Here is a 24,011-nt window from a genome sequence, read left to right on the forward strand (position 1 = left end):
TCCTGGTGCTACAGTTGGTGAGTTCTCTTATTTCCCCATCCTAAATTGTTTGAGTTTATCCAAAAATGGCCTGCTTCTTCCCCTGCTAAATACCTAATCCTTCCAGACCTACTGTAGATGTTTGGCCTCCAAACTTCTGTGAGTAGTATTCTTCTTGGACCATGCACAGAGTCATACTGAATTACCTGGGAAAAAAAAGGTAATATTGGGTGAGCATTTTCAAAAGGTCTTTGAGAATGTATCTGTCTGAAAAATTTGTCTTGTCATTTTAAACTTTGAACTTTGCTTGTTTGAAGGAGAATTGGTTTAGACAAATGATTGCCATTTCCCTTTTTTTGGAGCAGGAAAAATGGGTTCTGTAGAGGAAATTTAATACTCAAATCATCTGGGAGACTCAGTAACCCAGGATCTTAGTCACTTGGATTCTCCAATAGAACTTGTCATTCTACCTCCCATTCCTTATATAAGCCTTCTTTAAGCCCCAGATCATTTGTCAATCTTGATCTAATTTTAAGAGAATGCCAGAATATGGTGATAGTCCCTCTTCTAAGATTTATGATGGAATTTTTTCTATAGGTGAGATCATTGGGGGACATGAGTCAAAGCCCCATTCCCAGCCATACATGGCAGTTGTGACTTTCATCAACAAAGATGGGAAAAAACATAGATGTGGTGCTTTCTTGGTTCAAGAGGACTTTTTGCTTACTGCAGCTCACTGCAGGGGAAGGTGAGCCATCAGATCAAGGTCCCTACCCTTTGCCTTTGACAGTCCTGCAGGCTTTGAATGGGATCAATAGGTTGTCTAGGAGAGATCCTAAAGTATAAATAAACTCTTTGATCCCAAATTCTCATCCCTTCACAAAGAGGGAACCTCATGAGCCCTTCAGAGATTAACCTGGAAACTTCTCTATATCCTGTTGCCCTAAGATGAGGCATTTATAGGTAGGATCAGCTCTTTATGGAGGATGAATATATGGTCCATTATGTGGGCTATCCTAAAGACTGAGAAAGATCTTACGTTGAAGAAACCTTTCCTACTGGAATAACAAAGTTCAGATAAGGAAAAGAAAGGAAGGGGTATGTATATAGTACCTGCTACATGCTAGGAACTATGCTAATTATATCTCATTTGATCCTCACAATTGGCCTGTCCTACCACTATCTCTATTTTACAACTTTGATATCAGTCAAATTTTGACAATTTGCAAACTTTTCTTAGGACCTTTATGATCCTGAAAACATCTGAGTTTCAAAATTTGGACAAAAGGGGAGCATTCCCTATGGGAAAGGACATTCAGTAACGCAACTTCAGTCCTTTGCTGTCTGGACCTCATTTACTTCAGTGTTGGCAGATGCCAGGTCTCTTTGCCTCTGAGTCTGATGTCTAGTGGCTCAGAGATTATGGCATCACACATTACCTCCATAGAACTGGAAGGGACCTTAGAGGCTAACTAGTCCAACCTGTTCTTTAGACATATTAAGAACCTGATACTCAGAGAAGTTTATGGTCTTGGACAAAGTCAGGAAGGAGTAGAACTAGAATGAACATTAGCATCCTTTGAATGCAAATATGATTCTCTTTCCACTTTACTAGGCTGCTTGTCTCTTTGAGAATTTTCTAGGAATTTCATATCTATGACTTCCATTATCTTCTTTGTAGTTCCATAATAATCACTCTGGGAGCACATAACATCAAGGAGCCAGAAAAGACCCAGCAGAAGATCCGTGTGCTCAGAGCTATTCCCCATCCTCAATTTAACAACCAGAGCAGCAAAAATGATATTATGTTGCTTCAGGTTGTAGCCCCCTCTAGAACATACATATGCTGGCTCACCAGAAAGGAAAGTCTCTCTGATTTCCTTTTTACAATCTACCTTTCTCTCTTCTCACGCTTCCTTCAGCTCTTTATTCAGTAGCCAAGAAGTTGTGATTCTAGTGAATTCCTAGAACTGGGTTTCTGGGAGGTGGGAAGACAGGTTTTGTGGGTGCTCTTTTGTGGCTTGGACTACTGAGATCTGGAACATTTTTCCTTTCTGTGACAGCTGGAGAAGAAGGCCAAGCTGAATGGAGCTGTGAAGGTCTTAGACTTGCCGTGGAATAAGGGCAAGGTGAGCCCTGGGATGACATGTACTGTGGCAGGCTGGGAGAGTACCCTTGCAGAGAAATACCCAAATACATTGCAGGAGATAGATTTAACAGTGAGAAAAGAGTGCAAATACTTCAAATACTACAACAGGTCTACCCAGATATGTGCTGGATATCCTAAAAAGAGAAAGGCTTCTTTTCAGGTACTTCAATTTCATTACTTGTTTAAAAACTGATTTGATGATAAATAGGTAGATTTCAGAAAAACCTGGAACACTTGTACAAACTTATGCAAAAAATGTGAAGAACCAGGAAAACATTTTACATAGTATGAAAAAAATTTGTGTGATAATCAATGATGAATGAGTCAGCTCTTCTCGGCAATACAATGATCTAAGACAAGTATAAATGACTATCTTTATCTGGATAAAGAACTTATGAACTCTAAGACCAGATCAAAGCATTTTTTCACTCACTTTATTCTTTCTTATGGTTTCTTTTTTTCTTTTGATGTGTTTCTTCTTTTACAACTGTGACCAAGATTGAAATATGTTTTACATAATAGCACATGTATAAACTATGTCAAACTGCCTATTATATTTGGAGGAGAGGAGAGAAAGAAAGAAGGGAACAAATTTGGATCTCAAAACCTTGTAAAAATGAATGCTAAAAATTTTCTTGACATGTTACTAGGGGGAAAAATACTATTTAAAATAAAAAAAACTGATTTGAACACAGTTGGGAAAGATCAGAATATTAAGTAGAAAGGGTTTTTCAAGGGAAATGAGATGATTTCTTCATATTGCAGTTTGCAAAAGTAATTAGGAAGAATGTGTGTAGCTGGGGAAGTGCAGGACCTGGAGTAAGAAGAAATTCAGCCTCAGATACTTAATAGCTATATGGCACAGAGAAAGTCATTTAATCTCTCCTAGCCACAGTTTTCTCCTCTGTAATATTAGGATAACAATTTTTCCTATGTCTGGGGATCATTGTGAAGATAAAATGAGATATTTGTAAAGGACTTTTGAAACCTTAAAATCCTGCTATTGTTGTTATTTTTCTTGTTGAATCATGCTTGTTCCTCCTTTAAAACATGGTTGTATAAATATACACATTTGGGTAAATGTGAGGTTTTCTCAGTGCAACTTTTGTGAAGTAACTATTGGGAAGAGTGTGAGAGATGAATGGCTTTTTAATAAATTAAAAGGGGAACTAGAATCCATAAGAACTTGAAAATCCATGGTTTGTTCCAGGACTCTCCATACCTGTTTGGGGCCCCTCAATACCTTGGTTCTCCTTTAAAAAAATAAATAATCAATAGGTTTGGAAGGAGTGGTTCTGCTTAACTATCAATCTTCTGTGTCCTTTAGGGGGACTCTGAAGGTCTTCTAGTGTGTGGTAAAGTGGCCCAGGGCATAGTCTCCTATGGAAACCCAGATGGGAGAAATCCTCGTGTCTATACTCGGATCTCCAGCTTCTTGTCATGGATCAAGAAAACAATGAAGTCTCATGAGTACTAGGCATCAAGAATCATAATCTCTGATAACCAGAAGTGCTCTCTGGATATAGAGCCTAAAGCCAAGAGGGTGTGTGAAAAAGAAGAGGGACCATATCCCAATAAACCTGAATGCGAATTTATAGTTGTAGCCATTCTTTTTTCTCTTTATTTTTCATATCTCTGGGTCTATAACCCATTACCAACAGAAATGTTCATATTAATATAAAGCAATATGGCCTAAAGAATATTAAAATCATATAAAATCTAAGTTGATTTAATTACATTAGATGATAAAGAGACATTCATAGTAGCACAAATTGTTATTAATATTAGGGAAAACTTTAGACACAGAGATAGAGACTTGGTGAAAATTGATCTTTTGATAAACAAAGAAGTCCTCTCATATTTTTGGCTAGTCTTGTTAACAGTGAAGTACCTAAACACATATTTATCAATGCCCTGTACTTTTACAGCTACTACCAGGATACTTTATCTAAGACCAACATTCAGTTATAGTGTCACTCATGGGACACTTACATAGGAGGAAGGGAAGGGAAAGGAAGGAAAGAAAAAGAAAGGGAAGACTAAAGAGGAGAAGGGAAGAGAAAGAAAGTGAAGTGAAGATAAAGGATGGAAGTACAGGGAAGTGAAAGGAAAGGTAAAAAGGGGAAGGGAAGACAACCAAGCTAAGGGAATGAATGCTAAAGGAAGGGAAAGGAAAAGAAAGGAAAGGAAAAAGGGAAATAAGCACTTATTATATGCTAAGCAGGCATTATGCTGAGTCCTTTCCATAAAATATTTTATTTAATCCTTAAAATAATACTCAGAGTCAGGCCTTGTCTTGCTATCTATAATATCAATTAAACAAATAAGGAACAGAGGCAGACAGAAATTAAGGGATTTGCTTAGTTTGATCCAATTAAGTGTCTGAAGCTAAATTTAAAATCTTCTCCAGGCCTAGAACTCTATCCACTGTACCTTCAAGCTGCTTCTAACAGATAATTCCAATGATTTTTCCTTCTAGTAATTCTATTAATCTTTTTTTTCTTTTTATTTATTTATTTACAAAAAATTTTATGCATAGGTAATTTTTCAGCATTGACAATTACAAAAGCTTTTGTTCCAACTTTTCCCCTCCTTCCCCCCATCCCTTCCCCCAGATGGCAGGTTGATCAATACATGTTAAATATGTTTAAGTATAAATTAAATACAATATATGTATACATGTCCAAACAGTTATTTTGCTGTACAAAAAGAATTGGACTTTGAAACAGTGTATAATTAGCCTGTGAAGGAAATCAAAAATGTAGGCAAACAAAAATGGAGGGATTGGGAATTCTATGTAATGGTTCATTGTCATCTCCCAGAGTTCTTTTGCTGGGTGTAACTAGTTCAGTTCATTACTGCTCTATTGAAATTGATACATCTCATTGTTGAAGAGGGTCTTATCCATCAGAATTGATCATCATATAGTATTGTTGCTGAAGTATATAATGATCTCTTGGTCCTGTTCATTTCACTCAGCATCAATTCATGTAAGTCTCTCCAGGCCTTTCTGAAATCCTCCTATTGGTCATTTCTTACAGAACAATACTATTCCATAATATTCACATACCACAATTTATTCAGTCATTTTCCAATTGATGGGCATCCACTCAGTTTCCAGTTTCTGGCCGCTACAAAGAGTACTGCCACAAACATTCTTGTGCATAAGAGTTCCCTTTTCCTTCTTTAAAATCTCTTTGGGATATAAACCCAGAAGTAACACTGCTGGATCAAGGGGTATGCAGAGTTTGATAACTCTTTCAGCATAGTTCCAAATTGCTCTCCAGAATGGCTGGATGTATTCACAATTCCATCAACAATGTATCAGTGTCCCAATTTTCCCACATCACCTTTATTGCTTTATAGCTCTGTTGGATTTTGTTAGTGATCTATAAGAATGCTGATGATTTATGTGGGTTTATTTTGCATCCTGCAACTTTGCTAAAGGTGTAGATTTCTAATAGCTTTTTAGTAGAATCTCTGGGGTTCTCTAAGTATACCATCAAATCTTATTCACAAAGAGTGATAGTTTGGTTTCCTCATTAATTCTAATTCCTTTAATTTCTTTCTCAACTCTTATTGCCAAAGTTAGTATTTCTAAGACAATATTGAATAGTAATGGTGATAGTGGGCAACTTTGTTTTACTCCTGATCTTATTGGCAATGGGTCCAGTTTATCACCATTACATATGATGCTTACTGATGGTTTTAAATATCTGCTACTGATTATTTTTAAGGAAAAGTCCATTTATTACTATACTCTCAAGTGTTTTTTAAAGGAATGGATGTTGGATTTTATCAAATGCTTTTTCTGCATCTATTGAGATGATCATATGGTTTTTGTTAATTTGGTTATTAATATGGTCAATTATATTAATAGTTTTCCTAATAATGAACCAGCCCTGCATTCCTGGTATAAATCCTACTTGATCATGATGTATTATCCTGGGGATGATTTTCTGTAGTCTTTTTGCTAATATCTTATTTAAGATTTTAGCATTAATATTCATTAAAGAGATTCATCTATAATTTTCTTTCTCTTTTTTCAACCTACCTGGTTTAGGTATCAGTGCCATGGCTGTGTCATAAAAGGAATTTGGTAGGACTCCTTCTTTCCCCATTTTAAAAAATAGTTTATTTAGCATTGGGGCTAATTGTTTTTTTAAATGTTTGGTAGAATTCACATGTAAATCCATCTGGTCCTGGGGATTTTTTCTTAAGGAGTTGATCAATAGCTTGTTCTATTTCTTTTTCTGAAATAGGACTATTTAAGCCATCTACTTCCTCCTCTGTTAATTTGGGAAGCCCATATTTTTGGAGGTAGTCATCCATTTCACTTAGGTTATCAAATTTATTGGCATAAAGTTGGGCAAAGTAACTCCTTATTATTGTTCTAATTTCCTCTTCATTGGTGGAAAGTTCCCCCTTTTCATTTTTAAGACTAACAATTTGATTTTCCTCTTTCTAATCAGATTTAATCTTTCTAATCAGATTTACCAAAGGTATATCTATTTTATTGTTTTTTTCATAAAATCAAGTTTTATTTTATTTCTGCCTTCCTGCATTTAATTTTTAGATCTTTATGTCCTAATATATGGTCAATTTTTGTATAGGTTCCATGAACTGAAGAAAGTATACTCCCTTCTATCACCAATTTTCTCCAAAGATCTATCATACCTAATTTTTCTCATATTCTATTTACCTCTTTAATTTCTTTCTTATTTGCTTTCTGGTTTGATTTATCTAATTCTGAGAGTGCAAGGTTGAGCTCTCCCACTATCATAATTTTGCTGTTTATTTCTTCTTGCAACTCTCTTAATTTCTCCTTTAGGAAATTAGATGATATACCACTTGGTGCATATATGTTTAGTATTGATAATTCTTCATTGTCTATGCTACCCTTTAGCAGGATATAGTTTCCTTCCTTATCTCTTTTAATTAGAGCAATTTTTGCTTTTGCTTGATCTGAGATAAGGATGGCTACCCCTGCTTTTTTGACTTCACTTGAAGCATAATAGATTGTGCTCCAGTCTTTTACCTTTACTCTGTATGTATCTCCTTGCTTTAAAGTGTGTTTCCTGTAAACAACATATTGTAGGGTTTTGACTTTTGATCCAGTCTGCTATCTGCCTCCACTTTATGGGAGAGTTCATCCCATTCACATTTACAGTTAAAATTACTAATTCTATATTTCCTGCCATCATATTATTCACAGATTATGCTTTTTTTTCCTTGTCCCCCCTGCCCCCTTTCCCCAGTATTAAACTTATAGGCTCTACTTGTATCAGGCAGCTCTCCCTCTTTAGGATCTCTTCCACCTCCCTTTAAATCCCTCCCCCCCTTTCTTACACCCTTCCCTTATTATTCTTTTCCTTTTCCCTTTTCCTCTCCCCACTTTTTAATGAGGTGAGAGAGAACTCTCTGTAAAGCAAATATGTCAATTATTTTCTCTTTGAGCCAACTCTGATGAGAGTAAGATTCCCACAATATTCCTCCCCCTCTCTAAATTCCCTCAGATATGAGAGGTTTTCTTTGCCTTCTTGCGGGATGTAGTTTTCCTTTTTTTATCTCCCCTTTTCCCTTTTTCTGACACTATCGCCTTTCTATTTCTACTTCCCTTTTTATGTTATATCAGTGAAATCAAATTATACATGCGATCTTTATGTATATCCACAACAGAAATACAGTTCTCAAGAGTTCTTTTTACCTTTTTCTCCTTCTCTTGAGTCCTATGTTTGGAAATCAATTTTTTTTTCTCCTTAGAAACAAATGTAATTCATCTGCTTCATTAAATGTCCATATTCTTCCATGGAAGAAAATGCTCAGCTTAGCTGGGTAGTTTATTCTTGGATGCATTCCAAGTTCTTTTGCCTTTCAGAATATCAGATTCTAGGCCCTTCAATCCTTTAGTGTGGAGGCAGCCAGATTTTGAGTAACTCTTATTGTGGCATCTCAGTATTTGAATGGTTTTTTCCTGGATGCTTGTAATATTTTTTTCCTTAGTCTGATAGTTCTGAAATTTGCCCACAATTTTCCATGGAGTTTTTATTTTAGGGTCTTTTTTTAGGTGTTTGATGAATTCTTTCAATGCCTATTTTACCTTCTGGTTCTGTTACCTCTAGGCATTTCTCTTTGATGATTTCCTGTAAAATAGTTTCTAGGCTCTTTTTTTCATTTAATTTTCAGGAATTCCAATAATCCTCAGATTATCTGTCCTAGATCTATTTTCCAGGTCTATTGTTTTTCCAAGTAGATATTTAATGTTTCTTTCTAATTTTTCATTTTTTTGGTTTTGCTTGACTGATTCTTGGTGTCTCAATGAATCAGTCATTTCTATTTGTTCAGTTCTGATTTTTAATGAGTTATTTTCTTCATTAGCTTTTTTTACTTCTTTTTGTATGTGTCCAATTGAGTTTTTAAATGAGTTGTTTTGCTCTATGGAATTTTTTTTTTAGTGAGTTATTTTCTTTTTCCAGTTCACAAATCCTACTTTCCTGGGAGTTCTTTATCTTTTCCATTTCATAAATCTTACTTTCCTGAAAGTTTTTTACCTTTTTCAATTCACAAATTCTATTTCCCTGCACTTCCTGGGAGATTTTTACCTTTTCCAATTCACATTTCAGGAAGTTGTTACTCTCTTGCATAGCTTCTCTTTCCTTTCCCCCATTTTTCTTCTAGCTCCCTTTTAAGGATTTTAATAGTTTTTTCTGGATCAACAATTGTCTGGAGACTGTCTGCTATTAGTCTCCTCAGAGTTGAAAACATGCTCTCCTTCTGTATAGAAGCTATTGATCGTCTTTTTGATATTTTACTCATTTTTTAAAGCCTGTAGAGTCTGCCTTCAGGGCCAGGAGGTTACCAGCTTCCTCTTAAGAATAGGGATAGGTGTATGGAGTGCCTGCCAACCAGCTACAAAGAGTGGCCAAGTGCGTGAGTGCTCTGGGAAATAGTTCCTCAATGGAAGTGACTCTGGTCTACTAGGCTGAGTTGTGGGGATGCCCTGTGAAGAACCCTACTGTGTGGATTAAAAACTTCCCTGAGGCAATAGGCTGAGCAGTGAAAGTGTCACTATCCCAAGCCAAAGCCAGCTGTGGGGCTGTGGGTATTAGCAGTTAGCCAATGAATATCTCTACATGGACTGGAAGTGTCTCTGCCCAGGGAAGCACAGTCACTCTGGGGAAGTTCTATTGCCCTAGGCCGAGACCCCCACTGTGCAGCTTAGAGGCTGCCCTGGGCTGTACCCCCTTGCCATGTAGATTTGCAAATGCCCTGGCCTGTGCTGCAGAATACAGCTGCACAGTTGTTCTGGTCTGCTGAGTCACTTCCATTTTGGGGTGGGTCCAATCAAATCCTGCTAGGTTCTGGCATTTTTAGAGTACCCTGTACCTCTGGCTCTAATCTCTCTGCTAGTCCACTGCTTTGCAATCAAGACAGAGCAGTCAGCCTATGGCAGAGTCGTGTCCACTACTTTTCTACCCCCAGAGTGTCCCTGGTCTGCTCAGGACGCCAGTCTCTCCTATCTCCCTGACTGCGCTGGTCTGTTAATCATACCATTACATAATTTAACTGGATGCAGTGAGAAACCATCTTGATCTTCCCACCTCCAAATCAGAAATTATTTCTTTTCTATGTGAGTTTAACATTTCTTAATACTTATTGTCTCTGATCATATATAGAAGCAGATACATGATGCAGTAAATAGTCTCTCACTTCATATTTGTGTGCCTTAATTTCCCCACTTGCAAAATGGCCATAATAATATCATCTACTTTCCAAATTGTTGTGAGGATCAAATGAGATATTTGGAAAGCACATTACAAACCCTAAATGCCTATATAAATATTAGCTAAAATTGTGGTTATATCAGTATTCCATCAATTGCCATGTCAGTTTCTGGAGGGCAGGAAAAATCTTATTTTTCATTGCTTTCCTCTTGTAATTTAGCATACTACTCTGCTTCTACCATTACTACAAACTTAATTCAGTACTCTGTCTCTAATATCCACTATATATTTGATAAATAATTATATATGGTCTAATGAATGCATAATCCTCAGAATCATCTTCCCTCCCACCTCCAATAAATATTCTTATGTAGACTTGTAATGTTCTCTCTAAAATGTAATGTTCTCTGTTGAGGATTTCTTGGGGTTTCTGGAAGCAGCCTTCATTTCAGTTCAGTAATTACCACAAGTACAGCCAGGTGTTAAAGTGCAAATTCTTTATTGTCTCCTTCAAAGTCTTGTCTCCTGAGGCCTGCTTAGTTTTCTTAGAGGCCTATCTCTCTCCTTGGTGCCAAGAGTTTGAGCTCCTGCCTCCTTCTCTGTCCTCTGAATCTCTCTGAATCCAAAGGTTTGTGCTTTAGCCTCCAGCCACCAAAAAGGTGATTCATTGAATGAATCTGTCTCAGCCCAGAGGCTCTCAGAAGAGCTTCTAGTGCACTTGCCTTTTTTTGGCCCTGAGAGTCTCTTGCTTATACACTCTACACTGAGTATAAATCAATCATTATATCATTAGGAAACCATTTCTTGTTGTGGGATTAAATCAATGCTAAACTAGATTTAACCACTGTCTCCTCAATTCCAAATCTTGTTTCAGGTTCTGGCCCATAACATGGACTAACCATGTGAATTCCAGTGTGGCCATTCCTTAGTTCCATTTCCAGCAGCGAGGCTGTGGAATCCTGCTTACTATAAGAGCTGGGATTCTTCACTTTTTTGATCATAATGGTAGTCTGATGAAGCCTATGGATCCCTTCTTACAGTAATATTTTTAAATGAAATAAATAAATAATCTGCATTGGATTATAAAAGAAAGAAATTATTTTGAAATAGTTATTAATATGCATAAATATTTTAAAAATTTGTGAACTTGAATTTAATGATGCTGAGCTATAAGAGGAAGAGGTCAGTGGTCCCTAAAGCCCTCAAGCATTTAGAAAGTAAAGTATCAAATTAGATCATATTTTTAAGTACTTTAAACACTGCTTTCTATAGTAGGCTCATAGTAACTTCTATAGAAATTTTGATCCCTTTCTTTCCCCCATAAAATAATTAAGAGATCAGGAAGGAAAGTACAACCATTTGGAGACAACTAAAAAATGTCTAACATACCCACATTTCAGTTACTCTGTGATAAGCCAGATCTTCACTGACTAATAAAAAACTCACATTTCTGGAAACCACCTTGCCTGAGTCATTCAGTCTCTTCCAGTCCATCTTTCTCCAGTTTTATAGCCTTTTATCCTTACTGAAGTCTCTTGCTTCTGCCCTAGACTTGAACATACCTCAAAGTTCAAGGAGTCTTCATTTTCTTAATCAGTGTCTGAGAAAGAGAAGAGCAAGATTTGAGATACTTTGACTGCCTGATATCCCCTGGAACCTCTTCTGGAAATGCTATATATACCTATAGTCTGGATTTCTACCTTTACTCAACATGGATTTTTAATGGTCTTTATGAGAATAATAATCCTTGCATCTAATAAAGCCTTTTTACATAAATTATTTTGACTCCAATAATTATCCTATGAGAGAAGGTCTTCCTGACTCTCAGACTAGCATGCTATCCCCTAAGCTCTTATTGTCTGCCCTATAGACAGGCGGAAACTGAAGCTAGGAGAGGTCTAATGTCCTGTCACTGAAGCAATGGTCCATTAGCTGTGTTGTTTCATCCAATCCCAACATCAGACCTTTAAAGGGGATAAAAAGAGTAGGATGAACTCAAACATTTCAATCAAATTTCCAGTTTCTGTCTATCACCATTGTAATTTTCTTTTCCATCTCTGAAGAAATCTTTAGTACTTGGAAATGAGAATCCTGAACAGCTGCCTGTTCTATTGTACTATAATAGAAATCCATTAGCATAAAAGAAGGAGCTGAGGGACATAAAGTCACTCTCTATGGAAAGAAAAAGAGGTATCATTCAAGACTACTTCTTGTCTTGAAGAGGGGAAGATAAGGGAAGGAAGGAGAAAAACTTGAAAGAAAAGTCATAAAAATGAAAACTATATTTGCATGTATTTGAAAAATTAAAATACTGTTGAGAAAAAAAGAAATTGAAAGGCTGAATAGAGTTTAAATACTATAATCTTAAGCTTTTTTTGGTCATCTAACTCATTTTTATATCAGATGTATGTGCTTGTGCTTAAATTAAGAAAAATTCTCAATATGTATTATATATGTGTGTAAGTATGGGTATATGTATGAGTGTGTATATAATTTAAAAACTATGTCAGAGAGAGAGAGAGACAGAATTTGTAATAGCATTAGTATGCTTGTTTATAGCTATGAAATTCAATTGGGAGATTGACAACCTCAATTCAAGCTCATCTTTTTGAGTTCAAATTTGGTATCAGCAATAGTGTCTAAACTTGTCCTGGACAAGTCGTTTTTCCCTTTTTTGCCTCAGTTTCCTTCTTTGTTAAATGACCTATAGAAGGAAAGAATAAATCACTCCAGTATCTTTGCCAAGAAAATTCAAAATGGCATCATGAAAAGTCAATCTAATTGAAAAGTCTGAACAGCAACAAATTGAAAGTGGAGCTGGGGCTGATAGAATTTATTTTGTGGTAGGGACTGATTAATTTTCAATCTTTGTAACACCCAGTGTCTATCTCAGTGCCTACAGGGCACATAGGCTAATAATATTTAATAAATACATTTTTTAAAAAGTAGTGTGTAGGATGAATAGAGTACTAAATAGGACAAAATGAGAATGGTAGTAAAGTAAAGATAACAGATGGAAGGGTTACTTACTCTTGGTAAAGAAACCAAAGAGAAAGCTGAGATGATCAATTGCATTAAAGGGCTGAGAAACTTGTTAGGTCTGGATTACATATGGTGCTCTATGCTGTCAATTCACTAAGTTGCTTCAAGGGTTTCCAGTCTACAGACTCTGTCCTGTCTCCCTCTGCCCTGCCTCCACCACGTAGGTAAAGGTAATTAGCAGTGACTCATTCAGGCTGTGGTTGAAATCTTGGTTTTTCAATCATTTCTGCAGGTTTTAAATATATGACTTTGTGACTAAGCACTGGGGCCCAGTTTAGACATATATGGATTTAACTAGGAGGGCTATGAGGTAATTTGAACACCTCCTATTCTTCCTGTAGAGTCTATAAATTCTGGGGACTTGCTGGTAAAAGCAGTATTTGCTTTGGAGACCCTCTGTGGCAAGATGCATTTCCTGTTTCCCCTTTTAGTGATTTTGCTTCAATCTCCTGGTGCTAGAGCTGGTGAGTTTTCCTATTTTCTATACTAATTAAGTTTGATTTTGGCCACAAAAGTCTCTCTCTTTCTTCTGCTAAGTACCTAATTCCTCCAGACAGATTATAGGTGGTTGCCTTCAAAAGTGTTTTCTGAGAACTATTAGTCTCGGACCATCCCCAGGGTTGTGGCTGAATTCACCTCACAAAAGTAGGGAATATTAGGAGATTTTTCCAAAGGTTTTTGAGCCTTAGTCAACACGTCATTTTAATCTTGAGGTGTTAGAAGTCATATTGCTCTGGACAAAGGATTATCTATTTTTTTTTTTTTGAAGAGGAGAATGATGGGACTTGAGGAGGGAATATACCCATAACAATTAGAGGATTCAGGAATCCAGGATCTCAGTTACTGGGATTCTCCCATGAAATTTGGCATTCTGCCTTCTATTCCTTTTCTAAGCCTTCTCCAAAGCTCATATCATCTGTCAATCTTGTTGCAATTTCCTGGAGAAACACAGAATATAGGGATAATGCCTCCTTCAAGACTCACAAGGGAGTTCCTTCTATAGGTGAGATCATTGGGGGCTGGGAAGCAAAGCCTCATTCCCGACCATACATGGCATATCTGAAGTTCAGTATTGAAAATAAAGACAGTAAATGTGGTGCATTCCTGGTTCAAGAGGACTTTTTGCTGACAGCAGCTCACTGCTGGGGAAGGTAAGCCATCAGATCAGGGACCCTACCCTTTGCCTTTGATAGCCCTGCAGGCTTTGAATGGGGACAGCAAAGGAGAGATCCTAAAAGTATGTTCTGAACCCATCCTCATCCCAAACTCCCATCCTTTCACAAAGAAGGAACCTTATGAGCTTTTCAGAGATTAATCTGGCCATTTCTCAACATCCTGTAACCCTGACATGAGGCACTTATGGGTAGAGTTGGCTCTATATGCAGACTGAATAGGTGGTCCATTACTGGGGTATCCTAAAGACTAGAAGGATCTACTATTAAAGAAATCTTTCTCTCTGAGGATGGCAGAGGTAGAGAAAAGAAGGGAATAAGCTTCTTTCTTAGTATAAACTATGTCCTGGGATATAACAGTGTTATCTCATTTAATCCTCATAACAATCATGCATGAGATAGATGCTACTATTACCCCCACTTTATAGCTGAGTGTTCTCATGAGGTAGTATCTATAGGAGACAGACATTCAGGGGCACAGCTAGTAAATGTTGGAGCTTCAATTTGAACTAGAGTTTTCCTGCCTCCATGCCCAACCCTCTATCCACTGTATCACAACATTTCTGCCTTATTAGCATTTCACACAGCATTCATTTCCCATTAGATCCACTTCTTTGCATTTGGCTTTTATCTTTTGATCAAAAATGTATGGCTCAGAGAGATAACTCATTAACCCTGGTTTTAAGTTCAGTACCAGGAAGTTAAAGAGTAAGGAGGACTTGCCTAGTGAAAGCAGGTCTAAATCTGCCTCTAGTTCTATTCTGTAAGACTTCTGGAATCAGTATCAAGAAATGTGAGATAACAGCCAAAATCTGACAACTTCCAAACATTTCTCAGGGTCATCCATGATTGAACACTGCTGAGCCTACAAAACGGCACAAAGGTACCTTTGGGGGAAGGACATACAGTGATGCAATTTCAGTCCTTTCCTGTCTGGACCTCTTTTACTTTGGTGGTAGCAGGTGCAAGGTGGGCTCTGTCTGAGTCTGAGGGTTGGGGGCTACGGGGTCATGGAGTCACAGTTCCTCTCCATGGAACTAGAAGAGACTTTAGAGATATCTAGTCCAAACTCTTCATTTGACAGAGGAACTACCTGATACCCAGGGAAGTTTATAGTCTTGGCCAAAGTCAAAAAGCTGTAGAACTGGAATGAACATTAGCATCCTTTAAGTATAGATATTACACTCTTTCCATGTTACTAGGCTGCCTTTCCTCTGAAAATTCTCCAGGAACTTCACATCTGTGACTTCCTTAATCTTCTTTGTAGTTCCATCAGCATCATTCTGGGAGCACATAACATCAAAGAGCCAGAAAAGACCCAGCAGAAGATTCGTGTGCTCAGAGCTATTCCCCATCCTCAATATAACAATCAGACCTTCAACAATGATATTATGTTGCTTCAGGTACTAGCCCCTTTGGCACATACATACATACTCTGGCTCACCAGAAAGGAAAGCCTCTCTGCTCCCGTTTCTACCTTTCTATCTTCTCACATGTGCTTCATCTTTGTATTCAGTAGCCAAGAAGTTGTGGTTCTAGTGGGTTCCTAGCACTGGGTATCTGTGAGGTGGGGAGACTGGCTGTGGGTTTGGGGAGGAGGCTGCTGAGACCTGGAATCTCCTTATTCCCTGTGACAGCTAGAGAAGAAGGCCAAGCTGAACCGAGCTGTGAATCTCCTGGCTTTACCCAGAATGAAGGACAGGCTGAGGCCTGGGAAAAGATGCACTGTGGCAGGCTGGGGGTGTGACATTGCAAAGAAATTCCCAAACACACTGCAAGAGGTGGAGTTAAAAGTGAGAAAGGATAATGAGTGCAAGGACAAATACCACAAATACTACAACAGAACTACCCAGATGTGCGCTGGAGATCCTAAGGAGAGAAAGGCTTCTTTTAAGGTACTTCAATATCATTACTTGAACATTTTTGGGAAAGTTCAGAATGTGAAACAGAAAAGGTTTTCTAAGGGAAATGGGATAATTCCCTCGTATTCTAATTTCCAAAAGTAATTGGAAAGAAGGTGGTTAGCTGATGGAGTGCAGGACCTGGAATAAGAAGAAATTCAGCCTCAGACACTTAATAGCTATATGGCACAGAGAAAGTCACTTAATCTCTCCTAGCCTCAGTTTTCTCCTCTGTAATATAAAGATAATAGATTCTACCTCCCACTTTTACTGGGAAGATAAAATGAGATATTTATAAAGAGTTTCTGAAACCTTAAAATCATGCTATTATTATTATTTTTATTATTGTTGTTGTTAAGTTACCCTTGTTCCCCCTGAAAACATGGTTGTACAAATATGGACATTTGGGAAAATGTGAGGTATCTTAGAGTCATGTAATGTGAAATAACTTTTGGGAAGAGTGTGAGCGATGAACAAATTCATAACAAATAAAAGGGGCAACTAGAATCCATAAGGACTTGGAGACCCATGATTTGTTTCAGGTCTCTTCACATCTGGTTGGGGTCCCTCAGTAGCTTGGTTTTTATTTAAATAAGGGAAGAATTAGTGAGTTTGGAAGGAGTGGCTCTGCCTAACTTTCAATTTTCTGTGTCTTTTAGGGAGACTCAGGAGGTCCTCTAGTGTGTGATAGAGTGGCCCAGGGCATTGTCTCCTATGGAAGGAATGATGGGAGCAATCCTCGTGTCTATACTAGGATCTTCAGCTTCTTATCATGGATCAAGAAAACAATGAATGCTCATGAATACTAAGCATCAGATGAGATTCTGTTTCCAAGACAGAATCATTCTCTCTGATAACCAGAAGTGGTCTCTGGAAGTTAAGAGGATGTTTGGAAATAAGAGGAACCACATGTCAATAAACCTGAATACTCATTTGCTGTTGTAGCCATTCTTTTTCTCTTCCTTTTTCATCATCTCTGGGTCTATTATCAGCAGAAATGTTCATATTAGTTATAAGTTCATATTAGGTATAAAGCAATATGGCTTGAAGAATATCAGAAGTCATATAATCCAAATTGCTTTTATTATATTGGGTGATAAAGAGATCTTCATAGTAACACATATTATTATTAGGAAAAATTTAGAAACATAGTGAAAGTTGGTCTTTTGATCAATAAAAGAAGTCCTGCCATTTTTTGACTAGGTCTTGTCAAACAGTCAAGTTCCTAGGTACATGTTGGTCAGTAACCCCTGACCCCTTCAGCTCTCCCTGCTACTACCAGGATCTTTTATCTAACAGCAATATTCAATCATACTATTTTACTCATGTGTCTCTTTCTCACATATGAGGAAGGCAAGAAAAGGAAAGGGAAAACTAGAGAGGGAAAGGGAAGAGAAGAAAAGGGAAGGATTTAAGTGCAGGGAAGAGTTGGGGGAAAAAAGGAAAGACAAGCCAAGCCAAGGTAAGGAAAGAAAAGCTAAAGCAAAAGCAAATAAAGGAAAAGAAGAAGGGAAATAATTATTTAGTAAGTATTTACCCCGTGCCAAGCAGTCATTATGCTTAACAGTTTAGATAAGTTATTTAAACTGATCCTCAGTGTAATGCTCAGAGGCATTTGTCATTGCCATCATTCTCTCCATTTAAAGTATGAAGAAATCCTGGCAGGCAGAGGGTAAGGGATTTGTTTATGATGACCCAACTATTAAATATCTGAAGCTAGATTTGAACTCCAGATGTCCTAAATTCAGGCCAAGGATTCTATCTACTGCACCATCAGGTTGCTTCTAACATATTCCTAATGATTCCCTCCACACACACACACACACACATATTTATTTTTTCTTACTGCCTAAAAATAATTACAGTTTTTTCCTAATATATTATCTGCCCACCAAATCCTCTCTATGAACAAAAGAAAAAGATGTATATAAAAATGACTGAAATTCTGTGTTGTTCTATATGCATGCATCTCTCTCTCTCTCTCTTTCTCTCTCTCTCTCTCTCTTTCTCTCTTTCTCTCTCTCTCTCTCTCTCTCTCTCTCACACACACACACACATACACACACATGTACACACCATAGTAGAGAGATGTGTTACATATTCTATTCAATAGTACCAAATTTATTCACTTGTTTCCACTGGACCCAATTGGCTCTGGAGGGGAAGATTATGCTTCACTTAAATCCAATTCACTTGTATGTCATGACATTGCCTCCTTGATGTCATGGTCTTCTTTGAGAACAAAGGACAAACAAGAAGCTGTGTGAGTAAAGTTGTCCTGGAATTGTTCAGTTGGGAGACTCCTCCCTTCTTCTCTCCCTCTGTCCTCCCTTTCTTCCTCTTTCCTTCCTCCCTGTCTCCTTCCTCCTTTCCTTCTTCCCCCTTCCCTTCCCTTCCTTCCTTCCTTGTTCTCTTCCTTTCTTTATTCCTGCTTCCCTCCCTCTATCCACATATAATGTTATTTATAGATGCTCTTAAAAACATGCAGTCAGTCATACTTAGACTTTTTGAAGACCTTAGCTTAAAAAAGGCCAAGATCCATCATTTCATCTAGGGCTATGTCCAGTTGTCTTGATCTATATCTTGCAACTGAACCCACATTGCTCTGGAGGGTAAAAAGAGGCAGATGACCTTGCATAGCTCTCCTTTACCTTAATCCAAATCACTTGTATATCATGGTATAACCTTCCTAATGTCCTAGTCCCCCTCTGACAATGAAGGATAAACAAAAACCATGTAGGAATGTAAACAGATAGATCTATTATCATTTTCCTGATTGTTTCCTTATGCTTCTCCTGAATCCTGTATTTAAAAATCAAAATTTCCATTCAACTCTGATCATTTTCATCATGAATGTTTGAAAATGCTCTATTTCATTGAATGTCCATCTTTTCCTCTTAAGACTTATATTCAGGTTTGTTGATGATTCTTAGCTTGATTGTTCCCTGAAATATAATATTCCAAGCCTTCTTGTCCTTTAATGTAAAAGCTGCTAAATATTGATTTATTCTGACTGTGACTCTACTATATTTGAATTATTTCTTTCAGAATGCTTGTGATATTTTCTCCTTGATGTGGCAGTTCCAGAATTTGACTATAACATTCCTGGGTGTTTCCATTTTGGGATCTGTTTCAGGAGGTGATTAGTGGATTTTTAAAATTTCTATTTTATCCTCTGTTTCTAGAATATCAGGATAATTTTCCTTGATAATGTCCAGGCTGTTTTTTTTTACCATAACTTTCAGATAAATCAATAAATTTTTTAAATTTATTTTTTATTAATTTTATAATTATAACATTTTTGACAGTTCATATGCATAGGTAATTTTTTTTTTACAACATTATCCCTTTTACTCCCTTCTGTTCTGAATTTTTCCCCTCCTTCCCTCCCCCCCACCCTAGATGGCAGGCATTCCCATACATATTAAATATATTATAGTATATCCTAGGTACAATATATATGTGCAGAACCGAATTTTGTTGTTGTTGCAAAGGAAGAATTGGATTCGGAAGGTAAAAATAATCTGGGAAGAAAAACAAACAAACAAACAAAATGCTCACAGTTTACACTCATTTCCTAGTGTTCCTTTTCTGGGTGTAGCTGATTCTGTCCATCATTGATCAATGGGAATTGGATTAGCTCTTCTCTATGTTGAAGATATCCACTTCCATCAGAATACATCCTCATACAGTATCATTGTTGAAGTGTATGATCTCCTAGTTCTGTTCATTTCACTCAGCATCAGTTGATGTAAGTCTCTCCAAGCCTCTCTGTATTCATCCTGCTGGTCATTTCTTACAGAACAATAATATTCCATAACATTCATATACCATAGTTTACCCAACCATTCTCCAATTGATGGACATCCATTCATTTTCCAGTTTCTAGTCACTACAAAAAGGGCTGCCACAAACATTTTGGCACATACAGGTCCCTTTCCCTTCTTTAGTATTTCCTTGGGATATAAGCCCAGTAGTAGCACTGCTGGGTCAAAGGGTATGCACATTTTGACAACTTTTTGGGCATAATTCCAGATTGCTCTCCAGAATGATTGGATTCTTTCACAACTCCACCAATAATGTATCAGTGTCCCAGTTTTCCCACAGCCCCTCCAACATTCATCATTATTTGTTCCTGTCATCTTAGCCAATCTGACAGGTGTGTAAAGGTATCTCAGCATTTCTCTGATCAATAGTGATTTGGAACACTCTTTCATATGAGTGGATATAGTTTTAATTTCATCATCTGAAAATTGTCTGTTCATATCCTTTGATGATTTATGAATTGGAGAATGTCTTGATTTCTTATTAATTAAAGTCAATTATCTGTATATTTTGAAGATGAGGCCTTTATCAGAACCTTTAACTGTAAAAATGTTTTCCTAATTTGTTACTTCCCTTCTAATCTCATTTGCATTAGGTTTGTTTGTGCAAAAACTTTTTAATTTGATGTAATCAAAATTTTCTATTTTGTGATCAATAATGATCTCTAGTTTTCCTTTGGACACAAATTCCTTCCTCCTCCACAAGTCTGAGAGGTAAACTATCCTATGTTCCTCTAATTTATTTATGATTTCATTTTTTATGCCTAAATCTTGGACCCATTTTGATCTTATCTTAGTATGTTGTGTTAAATGTGGGTCCATGCCTAGTTTCTGCCATACTAATTTCCAGTTTTCCAGCAGTTTTTGTCAAATAATGAATTCTTATCCCAAAATTTGCAATCTTTGGGTTTGCCAAACACTAGATTGCTATTTTTATTCACTAACTTGCCCTGTGAACCTAACCTATTCCACTGATCGGCTGGTCTATTTCTTAGCCAATACCAAATGGTTTTGGTGACTGTTGCTTTATAATATAGTTGTAGATGAGGTACAGCTAGACCACCTTCATTTAATTTTTTTTTCATTATTTCCCTTGAAATTCTCCACCTTTTGTTGTTCCATATGAATTCTGTTGTTATTTTTTTCTAGGTCATTAAAATAGTTTCTTGGGAGTCTGATTGGTATAGCACTAAATAAATAGATTAGCTTAGGGAGTATTGTCATCTTAATTATATTTGCTTGGCTAAACCAATAATTTTTAAATGATCTCACTTGGATCTATTTTCTAGGTTAGTTGTTTTTCCAAGAAGACATTTCACATTTTTTCTATTTTTCTTTTTTGTTTTGCTGTATTATATCTTGCTTTCTCATAAAGTCAATAGCTTCCATTTTCTTAATTCTAATTTTTAAAGAATATTTTCCTCAGTGAGCTTTTGTAACTCCTCTGGCAAAGCCAAATTTGCTTTTAAGGAATTTTCATTTGCTCTTTGTATTTCCTTTTGTGTACCACTTTCAATTTTTTCCCTAATTTTTTCTCTGCTTTTTTTCACTTGATTTTCAATCTCTTGAGTACTTCCATGCCATGAGTCTAATTCTTATTTTTCTTGAAGGCCTAGAATGTAAGAGCTTTGACTTTGTTTGTTTGAGTGTGTGTGTTGATCTTCCTTGTCACCATGATAACTTTTTATGTTCAGAAACTATTTTATTTGCTCATTTTTTGTAAGTCATCACTCAGATTTTAACTCTTTGTTAAAGGAGGGCTCTGTTTCCAGAGCACTGTCCCATGCTTCAGGGATTTTGTGCAGTTGTTTTGAGAAATCCTTCGAGGCTCTGACCACAAGTTCTCCCCTGGAACTGTCAAGAGCCCCATTATAGCTGTACAATGTACTGTATTAGGAGAGGATTCTGGGAAGATGGGAGAGTAGATTGATAAATTTCAAGTTCTTCTGACTTCCCCCACAAATAAAACAAATTTGTGTCTCAGGGCAAACATAGACTGGTGAAAAATCAAGAAGACTTGGGGTAGAACTGGGTTCTCCTGATACAGCCCAAAAAAGATCTGAAGAAAGACCCTGGCCCAGTATTAACCTGTTTGAAGGGCAAAGTTCTGGGCTAGCTCCCCAGAAGCATCAAGTGGAGATACCTTGGGCTAGCTGGGTATTACTGGACCCTCTGCAAGAACCACAGAGAATTTCATCTTCTGGACTGTTTGTCAAGTGGGAGTTTCAGCCTGAGAAGACAAAGTGAACCTTGGATGATTGGGAGCACCAGGCCCAGCTGTGCTGTGTGATGTGACTCTAGATAAGAAGGAATCAGCACCAGGTGAATGCAGAAGAAGTGGGACAGGGTCACTGTTGGCTGTGAGAATATACATTTTTTATATATATATATATATATATATATATATATATATATATATATATATATATATATATACTTTCTTAAATTGATATTGTTATTATATATTTTGAATCCTCTCTGATGTTTTGCTGGGCACATGACAATGTTCTCTTTTGTTTTGTTTCATTTTGTTTTGTATTGCTTTTCTTTTTTTTTCCTTTTTTCTTATTCTGTTTCTTCAAATAAAATAAATCTGGGTGGAAAAAAAAAAGAAAGGTTACTTGCATAGTACTGAAGAAAATTAATATGGGAAAAACACCTCAATTAGATACCTAGGGAAGGTTGCTTCAAATACCCTGAAAGTTGATTTCTCAACTTTCTCAATTCTCAATTTTATGATAATAACATACACATGCATCAAGGATAGATTTGATAAGAGTATTAGAAGGGAATAGGCAAGCTTTTGTAAATAATGATTTTGATGATGATAATGGATATATGTAAATGAAATATATATATATATGCATATATATATATATATTAAAAAGAAAAGATGTACTGTGTTAAAGTAACAGAGTTCTGCTTTGCTAGCTCTGGGGCTGGCACTGGATCTGGGGCTGCACGGGCATAGACTGAGCTAGTACTGTGTGCTGGACTCCCTAATCATTGCCATAGACCTTTTCTGCTGACCTTCAGATCTTTTTTGGCATCTCTGGGCTGAGAAGTTTGGAAGCTACTGGTTCTGCTGCTGATTCAGAGGTCTGACTTTGATTCTGGGGCTGGGGTCAAGGCTGTGCTGGTACAGCTTTCATCTTGACAGCACTCTGGACATCCACCCTTGTATCACAGATCTTTTCATCTGACTTTCTAAATTTCCTTTGGTTGGAAAATGTTCTACTCTGTCTTTTTGCATATTCTGATGCTCTAAAATTTGTTTAGAGTCATTATTTAAAGCAATTTGGAGCTGTTTGTGGGAGAATTTGGGCTAGTTTCTGCATTTACTGTGTCATCTTGACTCTACCTCCACACCAGTATATACTTCTTATTGAATGATAATCATATATAGAAGCAGATAAGAGGTGTAGTAAATAGTTTCTCATTTCACTTTTGTCTGCCTCAGTTTCCTCAGCTGTCAAATGGCCATGATAATAACATTTACTTCCTAAAGTTGTTGTAAGGATCAAATGAGATATTTGGAAAGCACATTGCAAACCTTAAATTTCTACATAAATATTAGTTATTATTATTATCATGTTCTGTTATTAAAATTATTATTATATCAGTACATCTCTTAATTGCTAGGCAAATTTCTGGAGGGCAGAGAAAATTTCATTTTTTATTGCTTTCCTCTCATAACTTAGAGCAGTACTCTGCTTCTACTATTGCTGTACAACTTAGGCCAGATCTATATCTCTAATACACACCATGTGATTTTTTTGATATGTGGCGGTTAAATGAATGAATACTGCTCAGAGTCATCTTCCCTTCCACCTCTAAAAGAGGTCCTTATGTATACAGACCATGTGAATTCCAGTGTGACTAATCTTTTTTTTTTTTTTTTTCCATTTACAGCAACTAGATTATGGTGTCTTCCTTGCTCTAAAAGCTAGTATTCTTCACCTTTTTGGGTGTGTGCCCTGTACCCCTTAGGAAGTCTGATGGACCCTTTCTTAGAATAATGTTTTATAAAAAAATAAGAATCTGCACTGGATTATAGAAGACAGCTATTATTTTGAATAGACATAAATATGCAAAAGTTTATGAACTTCAAGTAAGTGATGCTGAGCTATAAGAGGAAGAGGTCAATGGTCCTGAAAAATCCCAAGTATTTAGAAGAAAGGATCAAGTGAGAACATATTTTTAAACTTAACACACTGCTC

At 36.8% G+C, this 24,011-nt stretch overlaps 2 protein-coding genes across 2 annotated transcripts; both read left to right on the forward strand.

Moving 5' to 3' along the window:
- Window positions 1-398: 398 nt before the first annotated feature.
- LOC141556091 (granzyme B(G,H)-like) lies at window positions 399-3,707 on the forward strand. The gene is made up of 4 exons (XM_074289618.1): window positions 399-727; window positions 1,661-1,796; window positions 2,043-2,288; window positions 3,456-3,707. The coding sequence occupies exons 1-4, from the start codon at window positions 519-521 to the stop codon at window positions 3,603-3,605; spliced, it is 741 nt and encodes a 246-aa protein (XP_074145719.1). The 5' UTR covers window positions 399-518; the 3' UTR covers window positions 3,606-3,707.
- A 9,538-nt stretch (window positions 3,708-13,245) lies between these two features.
- On the forward strand, window positions 13,246-16,899 carry LOC141556090 (granzyme B(G,H)-like). The gene is made up of 5 exons (XM_074289617.1): window positions 13,246-13,358; window positions 13,898-14,045; window positions 15,334-15,469; window positions 15,704-15,961; window positions 16,627-16,899. The coding sequence occupies exons 1-5, from the start codon at window positions 13,301-13,303 to the stop codon at window positions 16,774-16,776; spliced, it is 750 nt and encodes a 249-aa protein (XP_074145718.1). The 5' UTR covers window positions 13,246-13,300; the 3' UTR covers window positions 16,777-16,899.
- The last annotated feature ends 7,112 nt before the right edge of the window (window positions 16,900-24,011 follow it).

This window comes from Sminthopsis crassicaudata, chromosome 2, assembly GCF_048593235.1.
Source record: "Sminthopsis crassicaudata isolate SCR6 chromosome 2, ASM4859323v1, whole genome shotgun sequence".
Lineage (NCBI taxonomy): Eukaryota > Metazoa > Chordata > Mammalia > Dasyuromorphia > Dasyuridae > Sminthopsis > Sminthopsis crassicaudata.

What these genes read in the sequence shown, in the direction of transcription:
- LOC141556091 (XM_074289618.1), top strand. Translation starts at nt 519, where the DNA reads ATGCCAGAATATGGTGATAGTCCCTCTTCTAAGATTTATGATGGAATT. An exon ending in ATGATATTATGTTGCTTCAG is followed by an intron (nt 1,797 to 2,042) that starts GTTGTAGCCCCC and finishes TTTCTGTGACAG; the next exon opens with CTGGAGAAGAAGGCCAAGCT. An exon ending in AGAGAAAGGCTTCTTTTCAG is followed by an intron (nt 2,289 to 3,455) that starts GTACTTCAATTT and finishes TGTGTCCTTTAG; the next exon opens with GGGGACTCTGAAGGTCTTCT.
- LOC141556090 (XM_074289617.1), top strand. Translation starts at nt 13,301, where the DNA reads ATGCATTTCCTGTTTCCCCTTTTAGTGATTTTGCTTCAATCTCCTGGT. An exon ending in ATCTCCTGGTGCTAGAGCTG is followed by an intron (nt 13,359 to 13,897) that starts GTGAGTTTTCCT and finishes TTCCTTCTATAG; the next exon opens with GTGAGATCATTGGGGGCTGG. An exon ending in GCAGCTCACTGCTGGGGAAG is followed by an intron (nt 14,046 to 15,333) that starts GTAAGCCATCAG and finishes TCTTCTTTGTAG; the next exon opens with TTCCATCAGCATCATTCTGG.